Raw genomic sequence first — 21,356 nt, 5'->3', positions numbered from 1 at the left:
AATCTGTGCCTGAGCCTGAGGCGTCATATGGAGACGCTGGAGGCTCGTATAATTACCAATAGATGTCAACGCAATTTTTAAAACCTGATTTACGCCTTGTTATCTTAGTTTTCTTATTTTAAAAATATGTAATTTTTATTTTGTTCATGAAAAGCGTCTGTAAACGGGGTCGAAACTACTGTATGAATAAACTTCGGCCCACGTGACATCCCTTCACGGTGAGTTTAACGCCGCTCTGCTATTGGTCAAACTGCATCAGCGGTGAGTTCTCAGATGAGTTCAACTGTCAACATTAAATATTACGTTAATGCTGCATAATATATTTTTATTGGAGATTAGTTGGTGTTTATAAATATGTTATCATTTACTTTATATTTAATGAGTGAAAATATATTCGGTTGTCCAGTTTAGGGTAACTATGCCTAATAAAACTTTGATTCATTCATATTATTTATTATTTACTTTATTATTTTACTTTTAAAAAATATTAAATTTCAAGTACTAAGTTTAAAAATGTTTTCAGCTGATATTTTTCATTTTAAATTATTTATTAAAGTTGGGGTCATTGTATGTGGCGATCTATTTTTTACAGTCTATGCTCGCTATCCCAAGGTTCATTGCGATCCCAAGGTTCACTGCGGTTTTCCACAAGGTAAGTAAAAAGTAAACAAATAAACACGATTTGTTGATAAAGCATGTACTGTAAACTAGCGACGTTATCTAATTACATCAAGTTCATTTATTAAAAACATATTTTTCTTACATATAACGTTGGTCATGCATTAGAACAATATACATTTTAAGATAAGGAACAGTGTAACCAGATTGTTGTTTTTCACAATAGAATTCGTGCAAAATCTATATATAATATGCAATATGCAACTCTAATAATACAAATGTATTCGTAATTGTTTCAATATTAAAGAACATCAAGTGTTTCCAAAGGTTTATTGTAAAAACAATTATTTTCCATGCCTTAAAACACACACACACACACACACACACACACACACACACATATATATATATATATATATATATATATATATATATATATATATATATATATATATATATAAGCATAACAAAAGCTCAAGTATAACTTAAGCTGATGTATGTCACACAATGAATATCTTACACTATTACCAGTACAATTTGGCCTTTACCAATTTATTTAATAAAATAAAGAATCTATCATCTCTAAATTGTGGTAAAGAGGCACAACAAGCTGTCTTCTTTTCAAATATTATGTCAGTCAGGATGGTAATGGTAAAACTCAAGGATTACCTTGCACCTTCTCAGAAATGTACCATTGATCAAATGTTTTACAAGTGGCTGGATTGTTTTTAACACAAGCAACGTTTTTTTAAATCATTATCTTAAACAGATTAAGGCTCATTTTGGACTACACTTACATTACTTTACAACTGCTTAATGCAGTACTGATGTATCTAGTAGTTTAGTGAGTTTAACTAATGTCACATCTGTTTTTATTCATTTCAGATGCAGAAACTTTTGACATATGAATTCATCTTGACTAAGGGTAATGTTTTTGTTCAGAATTAATCATTATTTAAAATCATTGTATTTTCTTTGTTATTATGTACAGATTTTAAAAGAATGTACTTTCTTTTAATAAAGAACTCTTCACAGCACTGCAGCTAAACAGTCACAACCTCACAGAGCTGCACAACTGCCCCACTCAGATCAGTGTTGAAGCTGGAACCTCATCTTGTTTACAGCAAAGGCAGAGCTGAAAATTCACTGTTTGTCTTGTATTGTGTGATAAGTCATAGTTTTATTAATTTTTTTATTTTATTGCAACACTAAGTTGTCCATTCTGTGGCCAATATGATATAAATGGCCTAAAATGGGACTGACGTGATCATTGTTTTGATTTCTAGATAAGTACTCATGGGGCTACACATGCAGCTGAAGTTAGCTTCATTGAGTAGGACATTTCTTTCAGTATACTCTTAAAGAGATTCACCCAAAAATGAAAATTCTGTCATTATTGACTCATCCTTCACTTGTTCCAAATATGTCTGACTTGCTTACTTCAGTTAAACACAAAAAAATTATATTTTAAAGAAAGATGAAAACCTGCAAACATTAACTTCCATAGTATTTGTTTTTTCCTACTATGTATGTCAATGTTTTCAGCTTTCCAGCTTTCTTCAAAAAACTTCCTTCATGTTCAACACAAAGTAACTTGGAAGTTTTTAAAAAAGGTTTACAACCACTTAAAGGAGAGTAAATAGTGAACTGTTCCTTTAACCCAATCTAGTTGACTTTACTAGAAAATTGTATAGAAACCCAGTGGCTTAAACCCATTACATTTTATACAAGGTACAACTTTACAGCCATACTTGAATTAAAATATTACTGTAAGTTCAAGAAGATTGTAAAGGTTCTAGGTTAATTTAAAGTGGGCTGTTTAGTTTCACCTTGTGTAAAAACATAAAGGATTTAAGGCAACATGTTTCTATGCAGTTTTCTAATAAAGTCAACTAGTTTGGGTTAAGAGTGTAATGGGTTACAGTAATAGCAGTGAATCATGCAGGCATAAAATAAATGTTTAGCCATGTAAAGCAATAAGCTTGTTATAATTTAGAAATATTTTAGGATGAAGCACAGTATGCTGTTGTAGTTTTCATATAATTGATGAGTCAAACATGAGATGTGTTTTAAATTGCAAGACGTGAATTAACAATATGTTCATCAAGATTCAAATCTTGCATCTTATATTTTTTAAGGTTTTGGCCCAATAATACCCATATTCTGCTATTTAAAAAATCATGCTGGAATTTGTGTCAGCATTCCCTTCAATGAAAACTACAACAGTGGACATCAGTGGTGATAAAAATGTATGAGAAGGATAAGGGTGTTCATAATGAGAAGTGCAGTCACTATCCTGATCTCTGAGTTTGTAGAACTGACAGATCTGCTTGGAATAAATGGAAACATGCTGGAAATGTTTAACCTATTATACAGTTAATTCAAGAGTGCCAGGTTTAATGACACTTTACATATATAAATAAATATCACTGAACTTTCTAAATGAAACCTAACGCTCATTCTTTGTTCAGTAATGATGTTGTGCACTTCTAATACTTTACAGTGGCAAAACCTGGAATAACACATGGGAGCCCTCCAGGAATTGCTGACACTTTACGCCCAAGTCTCCTCATGCTGACCGGATTGCAATATGACAGTCTAGTCAGCATAAACACCTGGACTCACCAAGCACACTTTGGTTCTCAGTGTTTTGTAAAAATAGTTTTTGCTATTCTTCAGTAAATACTTGAATATGTTTTGAACTTATTCTACTTTTGATGTTTAAGTTCAGAAAGTTGTTATTATAAACATAATTTGCATTTGTCATGAACTTGACTTCTTGTTGTTGTGAAAGCTGTTTATTATGATGGCATTTCCAAAGGCATCATTTGAAAAGTTTTTTTGCAGTGCAGTTTTACTTGAGCTTGACATACCAGATGTATGACATGAATAAATATCACAAAATAAATATAATAATAATAATACAAAATATACATTTCCTTCAATTATAATTGTTTTTAATCATTTATATATATATGGTAATATATTATTGCATTAAAAACTTATAAAATATATATTTTTGGTTAAAATATATATTTTTGCATTTTTGTGTGATTTTTATTATTTATTTTTATTTGTGGCATTATAAATAAATTATAAATGTTTCATTAAAAATGTATTGTGTTTATTTGCATACTCATTTACAATGAACTACTATTTATACTATTTAATGGGCACTATATTTGTCATTTAAGTTTGACATATATTTATATTTGTATACCTACATGATGCAGGGTTTAGTTACAGCAAATGCTTGAAATGTTTTCAAACATGAAGCTTTTTTATTTTATTATTCGTTTCAAATTAAGTATACTGCCTATGATCTGGTTTTACTATGATCATTTTGCACATCAGGTTACCCCCACAAAGTAATCTCACGGTAAATATACATTTGTATTTTTAATAAGACAATAAATAACATGTAATATTAATACACATTTTGATATTTAAGTTATATTATAAGGTTATAATCAACCTTCAGCCGGAAGATTACCAAATAGAGACAAAGTGTGACGTAGATTGCGACGTTGTGATTGGACTATAACTTCAAAGCCAAATTAAAAGATCCTTCGTGTTGCTAACTATGTTTTGCTAACTTTGCCACTTTACTAACAGTGTCCTTTATCAATGAGTTATCGCTGTGTTTTAAATAGTTAACGATTAACCAAGATCGTAACCCTAAACTTAACCCTAACTACACCTTTCAAGGAACTACAATTTGTAGCGCCATGTCTTTCCCCTCCCATCTATACAGCGACAAAGGATTGTGGGTAATGTAGTTTAAAGCCTTTTTGTAATAAAATGGAACAGATACAAATTTTAATGAACTAAAGCCTATCTGAATAAGGTCATTGTGCATATATTTATGACATATATGAAAGCCAGGCATAAATTTGTTATTTTACAATGAGTATTTTTTAAACAGCTTTTATTGACTTGATCAGTATATATCAGACTATTATATCCAACATTATTTATTGAACATAGCATAGGTAATAGTCTTGCTGATATTCTCTCACTCATTTCTCGTTTGAAATGTGAATACTTTTTCCTTTTCTACGGGGCTCTACTCATCCCCTTTGAGTAAAAGGGCAGTTAACCTATGTAGATGTATTATCTTCAACATGGACAAGAAATTGTATTGTCACATGTACAGTTGTGGTAAAAAAAAAAAAAAGCTGTAAAAATAAGCTAAACATTAGTATCCTCTTTAATTACAAGTTATTAGCAATAGTGATCTATGTTCATCACAAATGTTATGAGTTCAGAATAATATGTGTGGATGTAATTCTGTAAGTGTGTTTCATTAATGGTCATCATGTGATATTTAATTGTTTTTACTTTATTTGAAATATGGATAAAAGCTCTTTTAAAATATGTAAATGTTTATAAATAAAACTTTTTTAAAGACATGTATTTGTTTAAAAACCACTCTTTATCTGATTATTTTTACTTTCTAAATCTTAAACTGTTTGTGTAACAGTATGTTTTGATGACAATGGATGAACTTGTGTTTAATAATGATTCCACATAATGTCTTTGTCCTGCATGTGGGTTAATTTGTTAATTATTTTCTTTATGATCAAATGGTTGTAAGATTTGCTGCATTGTAAGAATCATGAAAATATTGAGAAATGAGGTAACAATGATGAAAAGATATCCTTTCAAATGCTGCGAATAGTTCAAACCTCCAAATGATTAAAAATACATAGCCATTAACCAACAAAATAAAAATGCAAACATTTAAATTATCTAAACTAGAAGTAAAATAGTTCTGTGCTGTATTTATAAGTTACTGTGTAGTTCTATGTCTACCAAAAATACATATTTCAATACATATTTTATTTTCATTCATTCATTTTCTTTTTGGCTTAGTACCTTTATTAACCAGGGGTCGCCACAGTGCTATGAACCGCCAACTTTTCCAGCATGTTTTTATGCAGCAGATGCTCTTCCAGCCGCAATCCATCTCTTGGAAAATATTTTATTTTTTATCTTGCATTCAATAAAACATTATACAAAGTTAATTTTTATTTTCAGAATAACAACAGTCGCACTGTTATCTCACAACAAGTGCAGCAGTTTTTTGTTAGACATTCTAACAAATTAATACAAATGTTTCAAAGTAAGGACAAAAATAAAAGGAGATAAATTTTTTTTTTTTTTTTAAGAAAAATCTATGAGGACCAAATAGATCCATCAGATCTTTGATGTAAATCATAGGTTAATTTTTCCAGAGGTAGAAGTGTGGTTGCCTGACTCAGCCACATATTGACTGGAGGTATCTGAGCAGTTGACCATAATAATGTACATTTTTTGCCCAAGTATATGCAAAAATTAAATTTATCATAAAAATGTATCATAAAATTAATATTTTAAAAGCTCTTAATGTCACTTAATGTAATAATTTCATTTTAATATAGAGTTCCTTAAATCGTTATATGTTGTAAGCAGTTAGGCATACAATAATGGTCTTAATTTACAACACTGATTGATTTTAGATGAATGCTTAAATACTGTACATATCTATGTATTTAAAAAAAAAAGACAATTTGGTTATAGATGATGACAATTTTATTTAATTTTTTACAGATTTTATTACATGCTTTAGATTCAGGGTTAAGGTCATCCTCTTCTGGATTACAGTAAAAGAAAATCCACAGTCAATGTCATACTCATCAGCTGGAGCTTTATTTAAAAAAAATCTATGTTCTCTGCTCCAGCCAAAACTTGCAGGTACCTTGCAGGTCTCTAGATTGCACCATCGTATTGTTGTTTATTTCTCAGTTATTTTGTTGCTTTCTGAGAATGATGATCCATAGACCTTTTAACCCCTCTTCGTTAAGGCCACATGTCGAATCTTAAAAGAAGAACACAACAACATAAAAATATATTAATATCCTTTGGACTGGGTAACCTTATGCTTATGTCTGTGCCAAAAAATACAAATACATACCAGTACATTTCAGTAGCAAACAAGCAGGAAAGTTATTTGAAAGAACCAGGATGAGTTGAAAGGTATTTATAGTGGTTGGCCATCTCTGCCACAAGAATCCACTGCTTCTCCTGAAGAATCCTGACTAGCAGGATGATGTTGAACACCCTCCTCTTTGTTGCTGGGTCAGCAGAGTCTGAAATATATTTATGAAAAGAAAGTTGTATAACAAGGATTATACGTCAACTTTTAAAGAATCAACACTGACAGAAGTCTAGTGTACATACCATGCAATATGACGAAGACATCCACATCACTTCTTCTTTTTGTTGTCTTTGCTTCTGCTACTGAAAAAAAAATGACAGTAATAGTAACACAATTTTTTATGACTACATGTAATATTAATAAGAATTTCCTCACCCTCTGCCCACTCCTCTACATCACAGACCAAAGTCTTCCAATTGGTTTCCAGTCACTGCCAGTTTCATGGATTCTGTTTTGCAACTTGCTTTGCAGAGCTGTTGCGGTCTACAATGATAAGCAATCAAAAAATCACAATACTATTTAAATAGGTTACTGAACAACTAAAACAAATTCAACTGGATATCGTTACCTTCTGATATCAACAGGTCAGCGAGATGGCCAAATTGTTGAATATCTGCTAATTCCAGCACATGACCATGAGAGTTACAGTAGCATGTCTGGTCACTGCAATCCTATAGAAGAAATATTGCACTGTTCAACCTCCTTCCCAAAAGTAAAACCAGGCATATCCTGGTATGCCTCACTCCATTTCACCTGGTTAACATATACAAACAAACAAACAAACAAATAAATAAATAAGTAAACCAATAAGTTTTGGCATTTACTTGTAGATCAGTTTAAGACAATTACATAGTTCATCTATCTCAGATATAAACTCATGTGATTAGGCATGAAACACACTAAAATCATGGGCTTAAAGATGGTGCTGAAACTTTGGGCAGCTTTTTGCAACTCTTTGGAGGTAGTGTCAATAGTTGATGTAGTCCACAAATCTTCCTGTCAATTCTTAATCCTTAGCTGTAAATAAACCTTCAAAAATGCCAGTGTTTGAAAAAGGAATGAAACAGTACAGAACAAGTGCATAACAGTTTATATCTTCTAATCTAATTTTACTAGGTGAACATCACAGAGCTGTTTTCTTGTTAATTTAGTTTCAACATATACAGTTTAAAGTACCTCGTGCATTCTTGAAATGGTTATGCTTATGGTTCATATCTACTTAAATTGGCAGTATATCTAGTGTGGAAGCAGAACAGATCAAGCTCTTCCTTGCAAATACTATCCACCTTGTATTGCACAGACTCCCACTCAAGAATATCTCAGAAAAATGTCTGCTGAGATCTTAGCAGTCCATTAAAAATAATTATACCAACATCTTTTCCACCAATGGAAAGAATATAAAAATACTTTAGGATATATTAATACTTGCATGACCAAATCTGAGATAAAAAGGCCATCAGTATGCCTTAGTTTAAATAAAACCAAAATTTTACTCTAGCCCACTGTCACCTAGGTCTACAGATACAGGGACTAATGGAAACAATGAAGTACACACTGACAGTCACTGGAGCAAGGCCCTCTCACAGTTGGGAAGATTGGAGTTCCTATGAGCTGTACCAGATAAAAACAACAAAAAAATGTACATTTATAACATTTCTAACTTATCCTAAGACTAGTAGACAAGCAGCATAAGCAGTTCTAATTTCCTAAACCCCAATGTGGGCAGTTGATGGCCTATAAGGTGTCATAAAATCAGACAAAACAAAATACTTTCTGAAAAAGAAAAAAAATGGTTGGCCACTACCAACACCCAGAACAATTAGTTTTAAACAGTTAGGCCACAATATTTTGTGAGCTTATGCTGTAGTTTTTTAATGTTTGTCATAAACAATAGTAATAGTAAAACTAATGCGTTTCTTTCTGTTATTACAATAGTAGTGAAAGAATAAATGCATTTTATCTCATACAATCACATATGCCTAAACAATGTAGATATTTAATATACATGGAATGAAAAACTTCACTAACCCTTGACTGATTCCAGAGTGGTCTTGGCCTTCCTTACATGGTGGTGCTTTCTGCAGATCACCAAGTTGTCATCAAAACTTGAGCTTATAATTGAGATCTTGATGATAAATCTGAGTATTGAGGAATCACTCATGGTGATAGGCAGAAACAGGCTGAAAGACACAAGAATTAATCAAACAAATATAAATGTGTTAACAGAGATAGAGACAAGTGCAATTTAACATATAAACATGGGTAAAGTGATTTTACTTTTTGCTTATTAGAAAACAAAATTGGATTTTTAAAGAAATCTAAAGAACCTGAAAAGAGCAAAGAAAAAATATTCATATCTGAACAGTGAACACCTTATAATGTACACCTGTATATATATATATATATATATATATATATATATATATATATATATATATATATATATATATATATATATATGTGTGTGTGTGTGTGTGTGTGTGTGTGTGTGTGTGTGTGTGGTAGATTAAGCTATTTTTTTGTTTAGTTTTGTGTTGTACAATGAATAAAATGTGCTCAGACGGGCAAAATTTCTGCCTTTTTCCTTTAAAGGCATGGAAAATAATTGTTTTTACAATAAACCTTTGGAAACACTTGATGTTCTTTAATATTAAAACAATTACGAATACATTTGTATTATTAGAGTTGCATATTGCATATTATATATAGATTTTGCACGAATTCTATTGTGGAAAACAATCTGGTTACACTGTTCCTTATCTTAAAATGTATATATTGTTCTAATGCATGACCAACGTTATATGTAAGAAAAATATGTTTTTAATAAATGAACTTGATGTAATTAGATAACGTCGCTAGTTTACAGTACATGCTTTATCAACAAATCGTGTTTATTTGTTTACTTTTTACTTACCTTGTGGAAAACCGCAGTGAACCTTGGGATCGCAATGAACCTTGGGATAGCGAGCATAGACTGTAAAAAATAGATCGCCACATACAATGACCCCAACTTTAATAAATAATTTAAAATGAAAAATATCAGCCGAAAACATTTTTAAACTAAGTACTTGAAATTTAATATTTTTTTAAAGTAAAAAAATAATAAATAATATGAATGAATCAAAGTTTTATTAGGCATAGTTACCCTAAACTGGACAACCGAATATATTTTCACTCATTAAATATAAAGTAAATGATAACATATTTATAAACACCAACTAATCTCCAATAAAAATATATTATGCAGCATTAACGTAATATTTAATGTTGACAGTTGAACTCATCTGAGAACTCACCGCTGATGCAGTTTGACCAATAGCAGAGCGGCGTTAAACTCACCGTGAAGGGATGTCACGTGGGCCGAAGTTTATTCATACAGTAGTTTCGACCCCGTTTACAGACGCTTTTCATGAACAAAATAAAAATTACATATTTTTAAAATAAGAAAACTGTGATAATAGGCGTAAATCAGGTTTTAAAAAGTTTGTTGACATCTATTGGTAATTATACGAGCCTCCAGCGTCTCCCTATGACGCCTCAGGCTCAGGCACAGATTCTATAGGGAATCCCTGCACGTCTAAATATGACGCTAAACTGTGACTGTTCAATTCAACTGTGACTGTGTGAACAATGTTGTATTTTAAAGTCATTGGCTGATTATATTATTTCAATATTAAGAATTTGTAAACAATACTTTTCTGAAATTATATTATCAAGTAGAAAGTTAAGTACGCAAATACAAAACCAACTTTAGCCCAATGCCAGTTTTAGGGAAATATAATTCCTGCACCCTGCTGACCAGTCAACAACTACGCTGGACAAAGTACGAGTCTCCATAGTTTTCTAGGTGTGAATGACATGATTTGGTATTATCAGGGGTGGACTTAACCAATAAGTGAGGAAAGCAGCCGCTTAGGGCCCTGGGGAATTAATGAGGGGCGGTGTCCTGCGAAGTTTCGTTCCAACCCAATCAGGCACACCTGGACTAGCTATTCAAGCTCTTACTAGGCTTTCTAGAAACATCTATGCAGGTGTGTTGAGACACGTTGGAGCTTAAATTGTAGGACACCTGACCTCCAGGATTTAGTTTGGACACCCCAACTGCACATGTACATAGTTTGTGAAATATTTTTTTATGTGAATTTATTACTTTTAATTTTACATTAGGAAGATAAAGGTTGCTTTAAATATTAAAAAAAAATATAAAATATACTTCAAATATGATTTAAGTTAAGAATGTTTCAGCCCTGAACAGCTTAGCTCTTCAGTATTTAGAGGGGGCTCCGGGTGTATTACCGCACCTCACATCCAATACACTTCATTAATCCTGGACAATTGATTATTCCTAGAACATAATATACCACTGTAGGTGGTAGAACATTCACAAATCTGGCACCTTAACTCTGGAACAGTCTTCCTAGCACAATTCAGGAGGCAGACACACTCTGTCAGTTTAAAACCAGAAAAAGATTAAAATTTAATATTTCGAAATACTTATCTTTACCAAACACTCTCTATGGGTAATTCCACTTTTTAAACATCTACTTTAAATAAAAATAATTTCTAATGTGATTTGTGATTGGAAAAGTGAGAAGAGCAAATCAATGATTGATGACACAAGCTATGTCTTCATGCCCAACACACTACTGCTTTCACGGAGGTTATTTACACTTTGTCTTTGGAGGGCACAGCTATTGTAAATTTACTTAGGAACTGACACTTGAAATAATATTTTTTAGTACTACAATGACATGATTTAGACTAAATTAAGTCCAAACTTTATTTAATGTACATGCCTTGCCTAGTAAACATGAATACTTTTCTTACATTGAAACAGGCTTGATTTACCCCATAATCCTAGGTTTGACATTCCTCCCAATCTGAAAGGGTAAACACAGAGCTTCCCTCATTTCAAAGTCAATATACTGAAGTGTTTTTACTTAATTTCCTTTCAGAAACAGGCCCCTGGTCAGTTCCTAGTTTGTTAGCGACTTTCCACAATAAGTTGTGCTGAAATTTCTAGTTAATAGACTTGTGTTTACAGCTCATGTGGATATTTTGACTCCTACTGCTTCAGAAATTGTATAACTACAAAATAATGCAGCTAGGGATGCTTTATTACCCCTTACAATAGTTTCCTTTCTGTAACACTTGATAATCTTTTTCCCACTACTACAATTTACATAAATTGTGTCAGTTACCAAACTGGATGAAACTTTGATAAAAATCTTACCAAAACTGGATTAAATAATCATAAGACAAAAAATAGTTAACATAAATTTGGTATTTATCTTTGTTGAAATGTTATACATAGTTTAATATTTGTGCAATTTTAATGTGTCTGAAAAAAATCAACTATAGTTGAACTACATCATTCAACCACTTTTCAGTCATTATATTTGAAAATCACTTAAACACCCACAGGAAATTATACAAGCTTTGTAATATTAATTTATGACATGAACCGTCACAAAAAAAAGGAATTTTTTGCAGATATTGACATTTTAAATCTATTTCACAATTTAAAAGAGATGCCATTATAAATCTGTTCAAGCAAATATATACAAAATGTTAGTAAGTAATATTTTAGTCAACTAATATCAAGTTTTATGGGAAGCATGTGTTTATTATAGAAAAAATGCACAAAGTCACTTTTAAATTTTTCTTTTCACAGAGCAGGACGTTTACAAAACAGTATAAGGAGATATACAAAATGGATTTTAATTGACCAAAACAGTCATTTTAAGGGCAACAACATAAAATTTACCAGCCTCAAACACACAAGTAACTTAGTCTTAATAGGCACGTTGCATGTATGTCACGGACAAAAAAAAACAGGGAGAGATTTATCAGTGTCATTGAGACTGCAGTCCTTGGAACTGAAACTGAAACATCTGCCTGTGGTGTGCCATATTGCTGCTTTAACCCATGAGATAACCACTGCAAGACAAAAACATTTAGATCTTTAGAAAAAGAGTTCTAATGTAAAAACACAATATGATTATGCTTTTATAAAATAACAACAATGCTACTTCTTAAAATATGAATAATTATAGTTTTGAAATTTAGATAATGGTGTAAAAGCTACTAAAACAGGGTTGACTTACGGCAGTTTCATTCTCATGAAGACTCTAGCCATGAAAAAGCTCAGTAACACACTGACAAAGCCAATAAAGAGCAGGAGAAAACGATTCAGCTTGGGTATATTGGGTGCATTGGAGCGGTCCAAAATTATGAAGCCAAGGCCTCCCATGGTGAAGAGAAAGCTGGAAGCCAATCCCTCCATGATGTATTGCCCATTTACCCTTTAGAAGAGAACACAATTCTTTCAGTTATTCATAAAACTACAATTACACAAATTCATCCAGCTGAATGGATCACTAAAAATACTGTTAAATTGTTCTGCAATAAAAATATTGATAAAAATCTTTGTTGGCCAACAAAACAGAGTCTAGAGTGTGTAACAAGATGCCAATTTTTGTAACAATGATGCTGCAGAGCAATATCAAGATATTGAATATTACCCTTAGCATGTTTGTATCCAATTTGCATTTGCAAATTCAAGTTAAGGTTTAAGTTATAATGTTGTTGTTTTTTGATTGGTTGTTTTTTTTTTTTTTTTTGGTAGTCAAACCTCCTTACCTGTAAAATAATTGCTTCTCTGTTAAGCTGCTTTGACACAATGTACATTGTAAAAGTGCTATTTATTATTGTAATTAATTGCTAAATAAGGTGTGACCCCAGTTTCTTGCTGTCATTGCAGCGATACCATATACTAATGTCCCAAACCAAAAATGACATCACCTCTCTGATAATTTTATGGCTTTAAACCACTTAACAAAACTGTAATTTACATGAGTTAATATGCAAAATCTGAAGCAGAAAAGTCATATATCAAATCTGAAGTCTCCTCTCCTGGTCATGAAGCACAGCTGATACACAAGCATCAAGAAGTTGCGTAGATCAAGTCAAATAAACAAATATATATATATATATATATATATATATATATATATATATATATATATATGGTGGGTTAAGCCTATTTGGCTTATTCAGAACTCAAATGACTGTGCCAGAGGCCGTTTCTCAATTCCAAGAACGCAGAGAACAGACTTGCGTTCTTGTGGAGACCGGTCTTGCCAGGTGTCCTCGGAAGAACGAACTCACGAGAGTGCGAGGGCAGAGAACGCGTCCTTTGAGAAATGGGATGCTGCGTTCTTCCTGATGGTCATGTGACCTTTACGCGTTTTAAATGGAAATTATTTAAACATTACAGCCTTCATACAACGATTTATTGTTTTCCCTCTCTTCAAAATATATACTTTGCATAAAAACATGATAAATATACTCTGCACAATATAAATAAATCAAATTTTAATACGAATTTCAGCAAACAAACAACCCTTAATGTTTATTCCTTTATTAAGATATTTATGTTAATGTTTACTTTCACCGTTTCATTTAGGGAAACTCCTGATGTAAATAAGTAATATCTCTGAACTTTAATAATAAATCTAAATAAAATGCTGTGCTTCCCACCTCCAGTCGCAATGACTTCTGGGACTTCCAGAGCAAGTTCGGTGCTCAAGTCTGCATCAGGGCGTCCGGGAAGTTTCACACGTCCTCCGTACTTGCGGTCTTAAGTATTGGAACTGAACTTAGGTAGCTGATGATGACGTTGTACGAGAACACGAGGACGCAAGACCGCTGAAGAACGCAAATTGAGAAACAGCCAGTGTTCCCTCTAGGATTTTTTTTCCAGTTGTGACAGCAGGCCTTTTTTTACACAGATATACCAACTACCTGTGGCAATATTTCAATGACAAATGTTGTAAGCGAAGTATTAGACGTCGAGATCGTATTTATGTAATAGCCTATAAGCATGTGAATCTCTTTGCTTGCGCGCTGATTTCCTCTGCTTGTGCACAAAACTTCTTGCACGCCCCCTCAAATAAAAGTTGGTTCAAGAGCGTGCAGATCTTCTTGTGCGCTCTCAAATACACTCTGCTGAAGCACCATTTAGTGCATTTATGTAACGAGTATGTCTCAAATATTTATTAAATTGCCTAGGAATATTTATGTCTCCAATAGACCTACAGAGTAGCATTAATGCGTCCTGAAGTAAAACGGCTATATTTCGTGTTTGCTGGTCTCAAGCATCACACACCTCTCAGTCAGGCAGTCAGTCAGTCAGCACGTCACCTTAAAGAGTTAAACAAATGACGCACAGCACTACTACAGTTACAGAAAAGTTTGCGCTGTTATAATTCACTTACCTTTTAATACGTTTTGGTTCAATTATCACCCGCTATTAAAAAATAAAATGTTTTGAATGAAAAGCTGTAATGTAGCCGTGGCGGGATGAATTTTAGAAGAATGAATATTAAACAAATATTTTTAAGTATATTACTATTAAATTACTACTTATAAATGTAATATTAGGCTTTATATATATAAAATGAATCGCCCCTGAATGGTACGGTACGGTTTGGTATGCTTTTATGTAGTTTCCAATGTCAAAAGATACCAAAAAAGTGAACCATACCACTTTTGGGTACCCCTTCTAAAGGGTACCTACTAGCACTACAAAACCGTAAAAAAAGGTTGAGCTAGATTTTCAGCTAAACACTATTGGTTTATGTAGAAATGTCACTAGCGCGTGCAACAAGCCAGAAGAATGAAAACACTTGAAGCTGCATTTTTAAATACGCAGCTGGGAAATTACACCGTAATAATATATACATATATTAGCGAGCCATGGTCAACCCGAGTGCAAACAAACCTTGTCATCAGCTTGGTAAGAACAGCCACAAAGCCAAAAAGAAGAAATTCTTCTGTGTGTCCTGTTGTAGTTTTTGAAAGCCAATGTAGGCCATCTAAAAGCATGAGTGGGTTAACTTTCTCTAGAGAGCTCTATTTGCATGCCCTCACCATGCTTCTATATTTGAAATAACAAACTTGAGCTCCTAATAGTAAGGATGCGCATTATTTCACACTATCATTGCTAAATCTACATCTACAACTACATCTGCAGTTAAAATCCAATCCTGTTCATAGAAAGATTAGTAATTAACATTTATACAGAAGTACAAATGTATATAAAGCATTTGTTTAGTAAGAAGTGCTTCGGATCCGATATGTGACCTTTAAGCGAGAATGACATCAATTGCAACTTTGTCGTACACCATTCTGAACCATACTGTACCATGCCACTTAGTGGAAATGAGGCATAACAAACACTTTATGCCACATACCTGTATGCCAGAAAGGCCACTGGTCGCTGATGTCCGTGTTCATCTGTCATTGATCCAACACTCGGAGGTTCAACAATCACATCGTATATGATGCCTGAAAAAAGCAGATATATATATATATAGCAGTACACATTACATGGTCCAAAATTCAGAAACAATGTAATACCATAGTTTAAAAGATTATATACATATAGAACCAGAAACATTTCTTTACTTAGAGAAGTAAATCGAAGGCAAAACACACAAGAATGCTTATACTTAAAAAAAAATCAAATTAAAACACACACACACACACACACACACATATATATATATATGTGTGTGTGTGTGTGTGTGTGTGTGTGTGTGTGTGTGTGTGTGTGTGTGTGTGTGTGTGTGTGTGTATATATGCCAACGCACGCCTCCCACCAGTGCCGATATATATACAGCCATACCGCACTGCTACTCGTGTGATATTGCTCATATATATATATATATATATATATATATATATATATATATATATATATATATATATATATATATATATATATATATATATATATTATGGGTGGAGCCAAACCCAAATACGGTATTTGGAAAGACACAAATAGCATGTCTTTGCGAATACTTATTCCAAACAAATACTTGAAAAATTATTTGTATTCGGGAGCAAGAAAAACATTGTATCAAAAAGCAGCGTTTCCTCGTGAGACCACAGTGCATGCCCGCGTGAGTGAGAGAAAGAGAGAGTGAGACGCTCAGGAGTCGGAGGGCGGGGTGGAGGTAAAAGGTGTCTGGCACAGGCTTCTCCACACAGCAACAGACAGAGAAGGCTCAGCTGAGCAAAAAAATACTTCACTGCAACACTATTTTTGTTAAATAGATTTTTGTACTTTAATTGGGTTCCAGAGGCAGTTTATAAACTTGTAGCGTAGTTGAAGCGTGGTTTGATCGGGATATTCTATTACGTTGCATTTTTGACGTTTGCAATCGAGTGCTCTCTGTTTACGTAACGTTAGCTCTGTTAGCGCGGTATTTTAGACAATAGACGGTTGACAGAGTAATGTTAACGTTCGTTTATAAAGGTTAAAACGATGCTTTTGCAGTTGTGTCGAATAGTATGCACTTATGGGAGTTATATGGTACGTCTAAATTAGTTACTGTCTTTTGCAGACAGCAAGATATATGCTATAGGCTAGTTAACCTTAGCATAGCTTCCCATCATTTTTAATTAACTTGAAACACATCAAATACATTTGGGCACCCAAATAGAAAAGAGTGAGACTGCTGCTGAGCCATTTCTTGGTCCTCCACCAGTCAAAAAAAAAAAAAAAAAAAAAACAACCTTCAAGTTCTGTGTGGAAGCATTTTACAGTCAGTGGTGCTGCAGATAAAACAAATTAATTCTGTATGTAATGTGTGCAAAAGTGAAATCAGCAGAGGCAGAGATATTAAACATCTGTCAACTTCTTCTATGCATAATCATTCATTCATTTCTTTTTGGCTTAGTCCCTTTATCAATCTGGGGTTGCCACAGTGGAATGAACCACCAATTTATCCAGCATATGTTTTACGCAGTGGATGCCCTTCCAGCTGCTACCCAGCACTGGAAAACATCCATACACTCTTTTTCACACACATATAATAGGGACAATTTAGCTTACCCAATTCACCTGTATTGCATGTGTTTGGACTGTGGGGGAAACCGGGGCACCTGGAGGAAACCCATGCCAACATGGGGAGAACCCAGTCGAGGCTTGAACCACTAACCTTCTTGCTGTGAGACGACAGCGCTACTCACTGTGCCATCGCGCAACCCTCTATGTAATGTATTATCACATGCACTAAAATCATCCTCACCTGATACTGTCTGCCAACGCCCCACAAGCATCAATCCCCTCAATCAGCACAGCTATGTTCAGCTAAATCATCCACAAGCACCAAACCATCAACACAGCCACATTCTGCCCCAGCAAGTCAGTTTCAAACATTAAAAAAAAACAAACAAACAAACTTTGTGTCTGTTTTGTGGCAGGCAGATGACAATAGCAAAGCTGTATCTTTTAGTACTATATAGAATACTTTTTGTTCTGCCAGATCTCCCAGTCAGGGGTTTATATAGTTTTATTTAATTAATTTTAGTTTTTGGAATTATGTGCATTGGAAAGAAGTTCTTTAAGAAGAAGAAAAGTTCTTTGAAGTATTATTTGTTTTTATTCTGTCTATTCAGTGTCCTTCAACAAGAACGGTGGTGGTGGGACTCATAATATTCACAATGGTATTTCATTAGTTGTTGGTTTAACCATGGATGAGGTAATGGCTTCTATGTTATTTTCTTTTAAATGATGTTTCTTGTCACATGTTCAAAAACAACAACCAATATTGCATGTCTATAATTTATATAATTTATATCTATAATTATAATTTATATAATTAAACAATACTTGCACTATAACGTAAATTAGAAGTGTAATAGAAAAAATATATATTTTTACAACATTTTGAATTTTACTCAAATACAAATACTTTCCCCCCCTCAACAAATACAAATACAGATACAAATACCGGCTGCTCCGCACATCCCTTATATATATATATATATATATATATATATATATATATATATATATATATATATATATATATATAGTTATATTAAAGTTTTTGTATTCCATATAGCAAACAGTATGTGTGTAACACTTGTTTTTTAAATAAAAAGTCTTAAAATGTAAACAACTTTTTAAAAAAACCCATAATGTAAATAAGTTGTCTTTTAATAAGAATGTCATTAACTCAATTTTGACAAATGTCAGATAGAACCTTATAATTCTAAGGTGACGATATAAGCACCACTGACAACAAAAAGTGTGACGCATGAAAGAGTCTCAAATGTCCACCCATCACAAATTTGTACATATTTTCTTTTAAATATAATAAAATGTATTGAGGGACTATAATAAACTGAAGTTTAAGTAAAGGCTATACATTTAAAACATAACCACTTTATTTGTAAAGACAACGTTTTATAGAATATTTTAGGAAACGAAAACATTGTAAAGTATATTGAGATTTTACGTTGGAGTTAATGTATACTGTTGCAAAGATGGACACCAGCTTACATGAAAAACGATCCAGCAAAATAAAAATAAAATACAATCCAATTCATTTTTGAGCAGAGGCAGAACAGAGTTGTCTGCAGTGTGCAATATGCAAACAATTTCACATTTATGAATGCTAACAAGCACTGTCAAAGAACGTAAATCGAACAATCAATTGCCAATAAAACATTTTCTATAACTTGTTATAAACAGCAATTTAAGTCTCTGCTGCAAATATTAGTAGTGTGCGGCTGTGTGCAAACAGACAACATGCTAAAGTTTAACGTAAGCTAATGGCTAGTTTCGCCTGGATTGATTTCAAGACTCTTACCACCGGTGATGAGAAAGTATGAAACAATCACGACGGCATACACGGTCATCGCAGAAGGCATATGCAGCCACGATGGTTTTTTAAGTTTGACATTTGGGCATTCCAATACAGTAAATGGTAAGCTGAAGATAGTCTCCATGGTTTAGCATGTAATTCAGAACTGAGCACTGCTGCTTTTGCCCGGTTTATGCATACGTCACACTAGCCGTAGAGCGACGTGTACAGGAAGAGGCCTTGAAGTTCCTATAAGCGTAGGGATACAGCTGCGGCAGGAAGTAAACGATAGTTATTTATAAATTTGTATTTTATTAGTGTCTACCCTTACTCTAACCCTCGCAGTACTAATAAAATATTATTTAATGTTGTACAGTGTCACAGTATGCGCCTATCAGCAGATGCAAAATATCTTATCCTGCAATACCAGAGTCTAGCATGATGTGGCGTGCAAGGACCTCTTTTAAGCTGAACAGTGATGAAATGTAACCCATCCATGGGCGAATTTAAATGTTATTTTTTATTAAATAATCCACGTGTATCTTGAATAAACTTCCTTACTTTTATACTCTTCATCCTGCATTTAAAAGATTTCTTCATAATTTCATTTTAATCGTGAAAATCAATAAAAGTTATTAAAACTACTACTACTATTTATTAATATTATTAAATCAAATGTTAATCGAATGTTAATTATATATATATATATATATATATATATATATATATATATATATATATATATATATATATATATAATTTTCTTTTCAGCTTAGTCCCTTTATTAATCAGGGGTCACTACAGTGGAATGAACCACCAACCACAAAGCGAATATCATTCCAGCCGCAACCCATCACTGAGAAATATTATTGAGTTGTTGTTATTAATATTAAATATTAAACTTTAGCTAGACTTGGACTTTGATTTCAATGTATGAATTTTCTCAAGTTTATAAAATGAGTACCTGCAATTAATAATAAAAAAGATATACAAAAATAATTGTTATACCTCATGCATAGGACACGTTTTTACTCACATTTGCTTTGCCCCCCTTTTTATTTCTATTTTCCACATATATTTCAAATATATATTTATCTTTTTTTTTAATGATTGTTATTTATTTTTTATTTCCACATTATTTATGTGGGACTCAGTGGGAGTGTTTTTAGTTAGAAATCGCGATCGAGCCAGAGGGGAGGGGTAAATTTGTATAGACCGCAGTGACACCTTGTGGTGCCTAAATAGATTTTTCTATTTTTTATTATCTTCCTAATTGCATGTATACTGTGACATGGCCTTAAAATATCTTCTGGTCAGGATCAAATCATCATTGGATCATGGATGGCAAACATTATCATTCTACAGAAGCATTTTTGTCCCTAAACTTACAATATTACACTGAATCTTTACGTTTACAACTTCTTATTCTTTGAAATAAAACAATGTGTTATTTGAACATTGAGTCGTCAATGTAACAATAAATATGTTTTAATTATTTCTGTAAAATTCCAAGCACCACAAACTGTTTACCTATCCCTACAGTGCAGGGCCGGCGCGTCAGCGACACTACCCTCACCACCTGTCCTGCGCCCTCAGTTATTTCCACGACTAATAGAGAGCGCGGTGTCTGCGGGCGCCTTACCACCCGCGCCCTCCGTTATATACACGGCTAGGGCGGCGGAATAGAGAGGGTTAGTTGAGGGCGGCATGACCGTCCTTTGCCTAGAGCGGCAGATTTTCAGATTTATAATCTAAAAAAAGAAAATACCATGATTTCATGTGAATCGTTTAATTGGTGTCACTGGTGTGACTGCCTTTATTTTTAAGGAATAGTAAAAAAATCTTAATTTAGTGAGTATATCATGATTATCAAGATTGGATACTTTCCGGCAGAAATTTTGTAAAATGCAAAGTTAACAAAATTTGTCACTGGTGTTTCTTTTCTGATGATCATTAGCCCCTTTCACACAGTGATACCGGTAAATATCCGGAAAATTTCCGGAACGACTTTACCGGTATATTCAAAAAAGCGCTGTTCACACAGGCGAGGACGTTCCGGAAATTTTCCGGAAAAGCACCATTCACACATGCATTTC

The 21,356-nt window shown here is 33.1% G+C and overlaps 1 protein-coding gene and 2 long non-coding RNA genes across 12 annotated transcripts; 1 reads left to right on the top strand and 2 right to left on the bottom strand.

Moving 5' to 3' along the window:
* Nucleotides 1–609: 609 nt before the first annotated feature.
* On the top strand, nucleotides 610–3,526 carry LOC137496228 (uncharacterized). The gene is made up of 3 exons (XR_015496332.1): nucleotides 610–652; nucleotides 1,504–1,543; nucleotides 1,642–3,526. It is a non-coding gene; the product is annotated as an uncharacterized LOC137496228 (long non-coding RNA).
* Nucleotides 3,527–6,169: 2,643 nt separating this feature from the next.
* Nucleotides 6,170–10,737, bottom strand: LOC141375155 (uncharacterized). 10 transcript variants are annotated; one of them, XR_015496322.1, is made up of 9 exons: nucleotides 9,938–10,737; nucleotides 9,513–9,572; nucleotides 8,627–8,778; nucleotides 8,158–8,209; nucleotides 7,167–7,351; nucleotides 6,974–7,081; nucleotides 6,841–6,900; nucleotides 6,575–6,749; nucleotides 6,170–6,478 (listed from the first exon to the last, which is right to left on the bottom strand). It is a non-coding gene; the product is annotated as an uncharacterized LOC141375155 (long non-coding RNA). The 10 variants fall into 10 exon arrangements; XR_015496325.1 differs by having other exon boundaries at nucleotides 6,841–6,897; nucleotides 9,938–10,132; XR_015496329.1 differs by lacking the exon at nucleotides 8,158–8,209 and having other exon boundaries at nucleotides 7,167–7,269; nucleotides 9,938–10,183.
* A 1,468-nt stretch (nucleotides 10,738–12,205) lies between these two features.
* On the bottom strand, nucleotides 12,206–19,417 carry ostc (oligosaccharyltransferase complex subunit). Its single transcript, NM_200269.2, is given in 4 exon segments — nucleotides 12,206–12,538; nucleotides 12,706–12,903; nucleotides 15,856–15,949; nucleotides 19,267–19,417. Coding segments are annotated over 4 exon segments (450 nt in total). The 5' UTR covers nucleotides 19,406–19,417; the 3' UTR covers nucleotides 12,206–12,519.
* Between the last annotated feature and the right edge of the window lie 1,939 nt (nucleotides 19,418–21,356).

The sequence above is a fragment of the Danio rerio genome, chromosome 7 (genome assembly GCF_052040795.2).
Source record: "Danio rerio strain M-AB ecotype USA chromosome 7, GRCz13ab, whole genome shotgun sequence".
Classification (NCBI taxonomy): Eukaryota; Metazoa; Chordata; class Actinopteri; order Cypriniformes; family Danionidae; genus Danio; species Danio rerio.
This window is presented reverse-complemented; position numbering and strand designations above follow the sequence as displayed.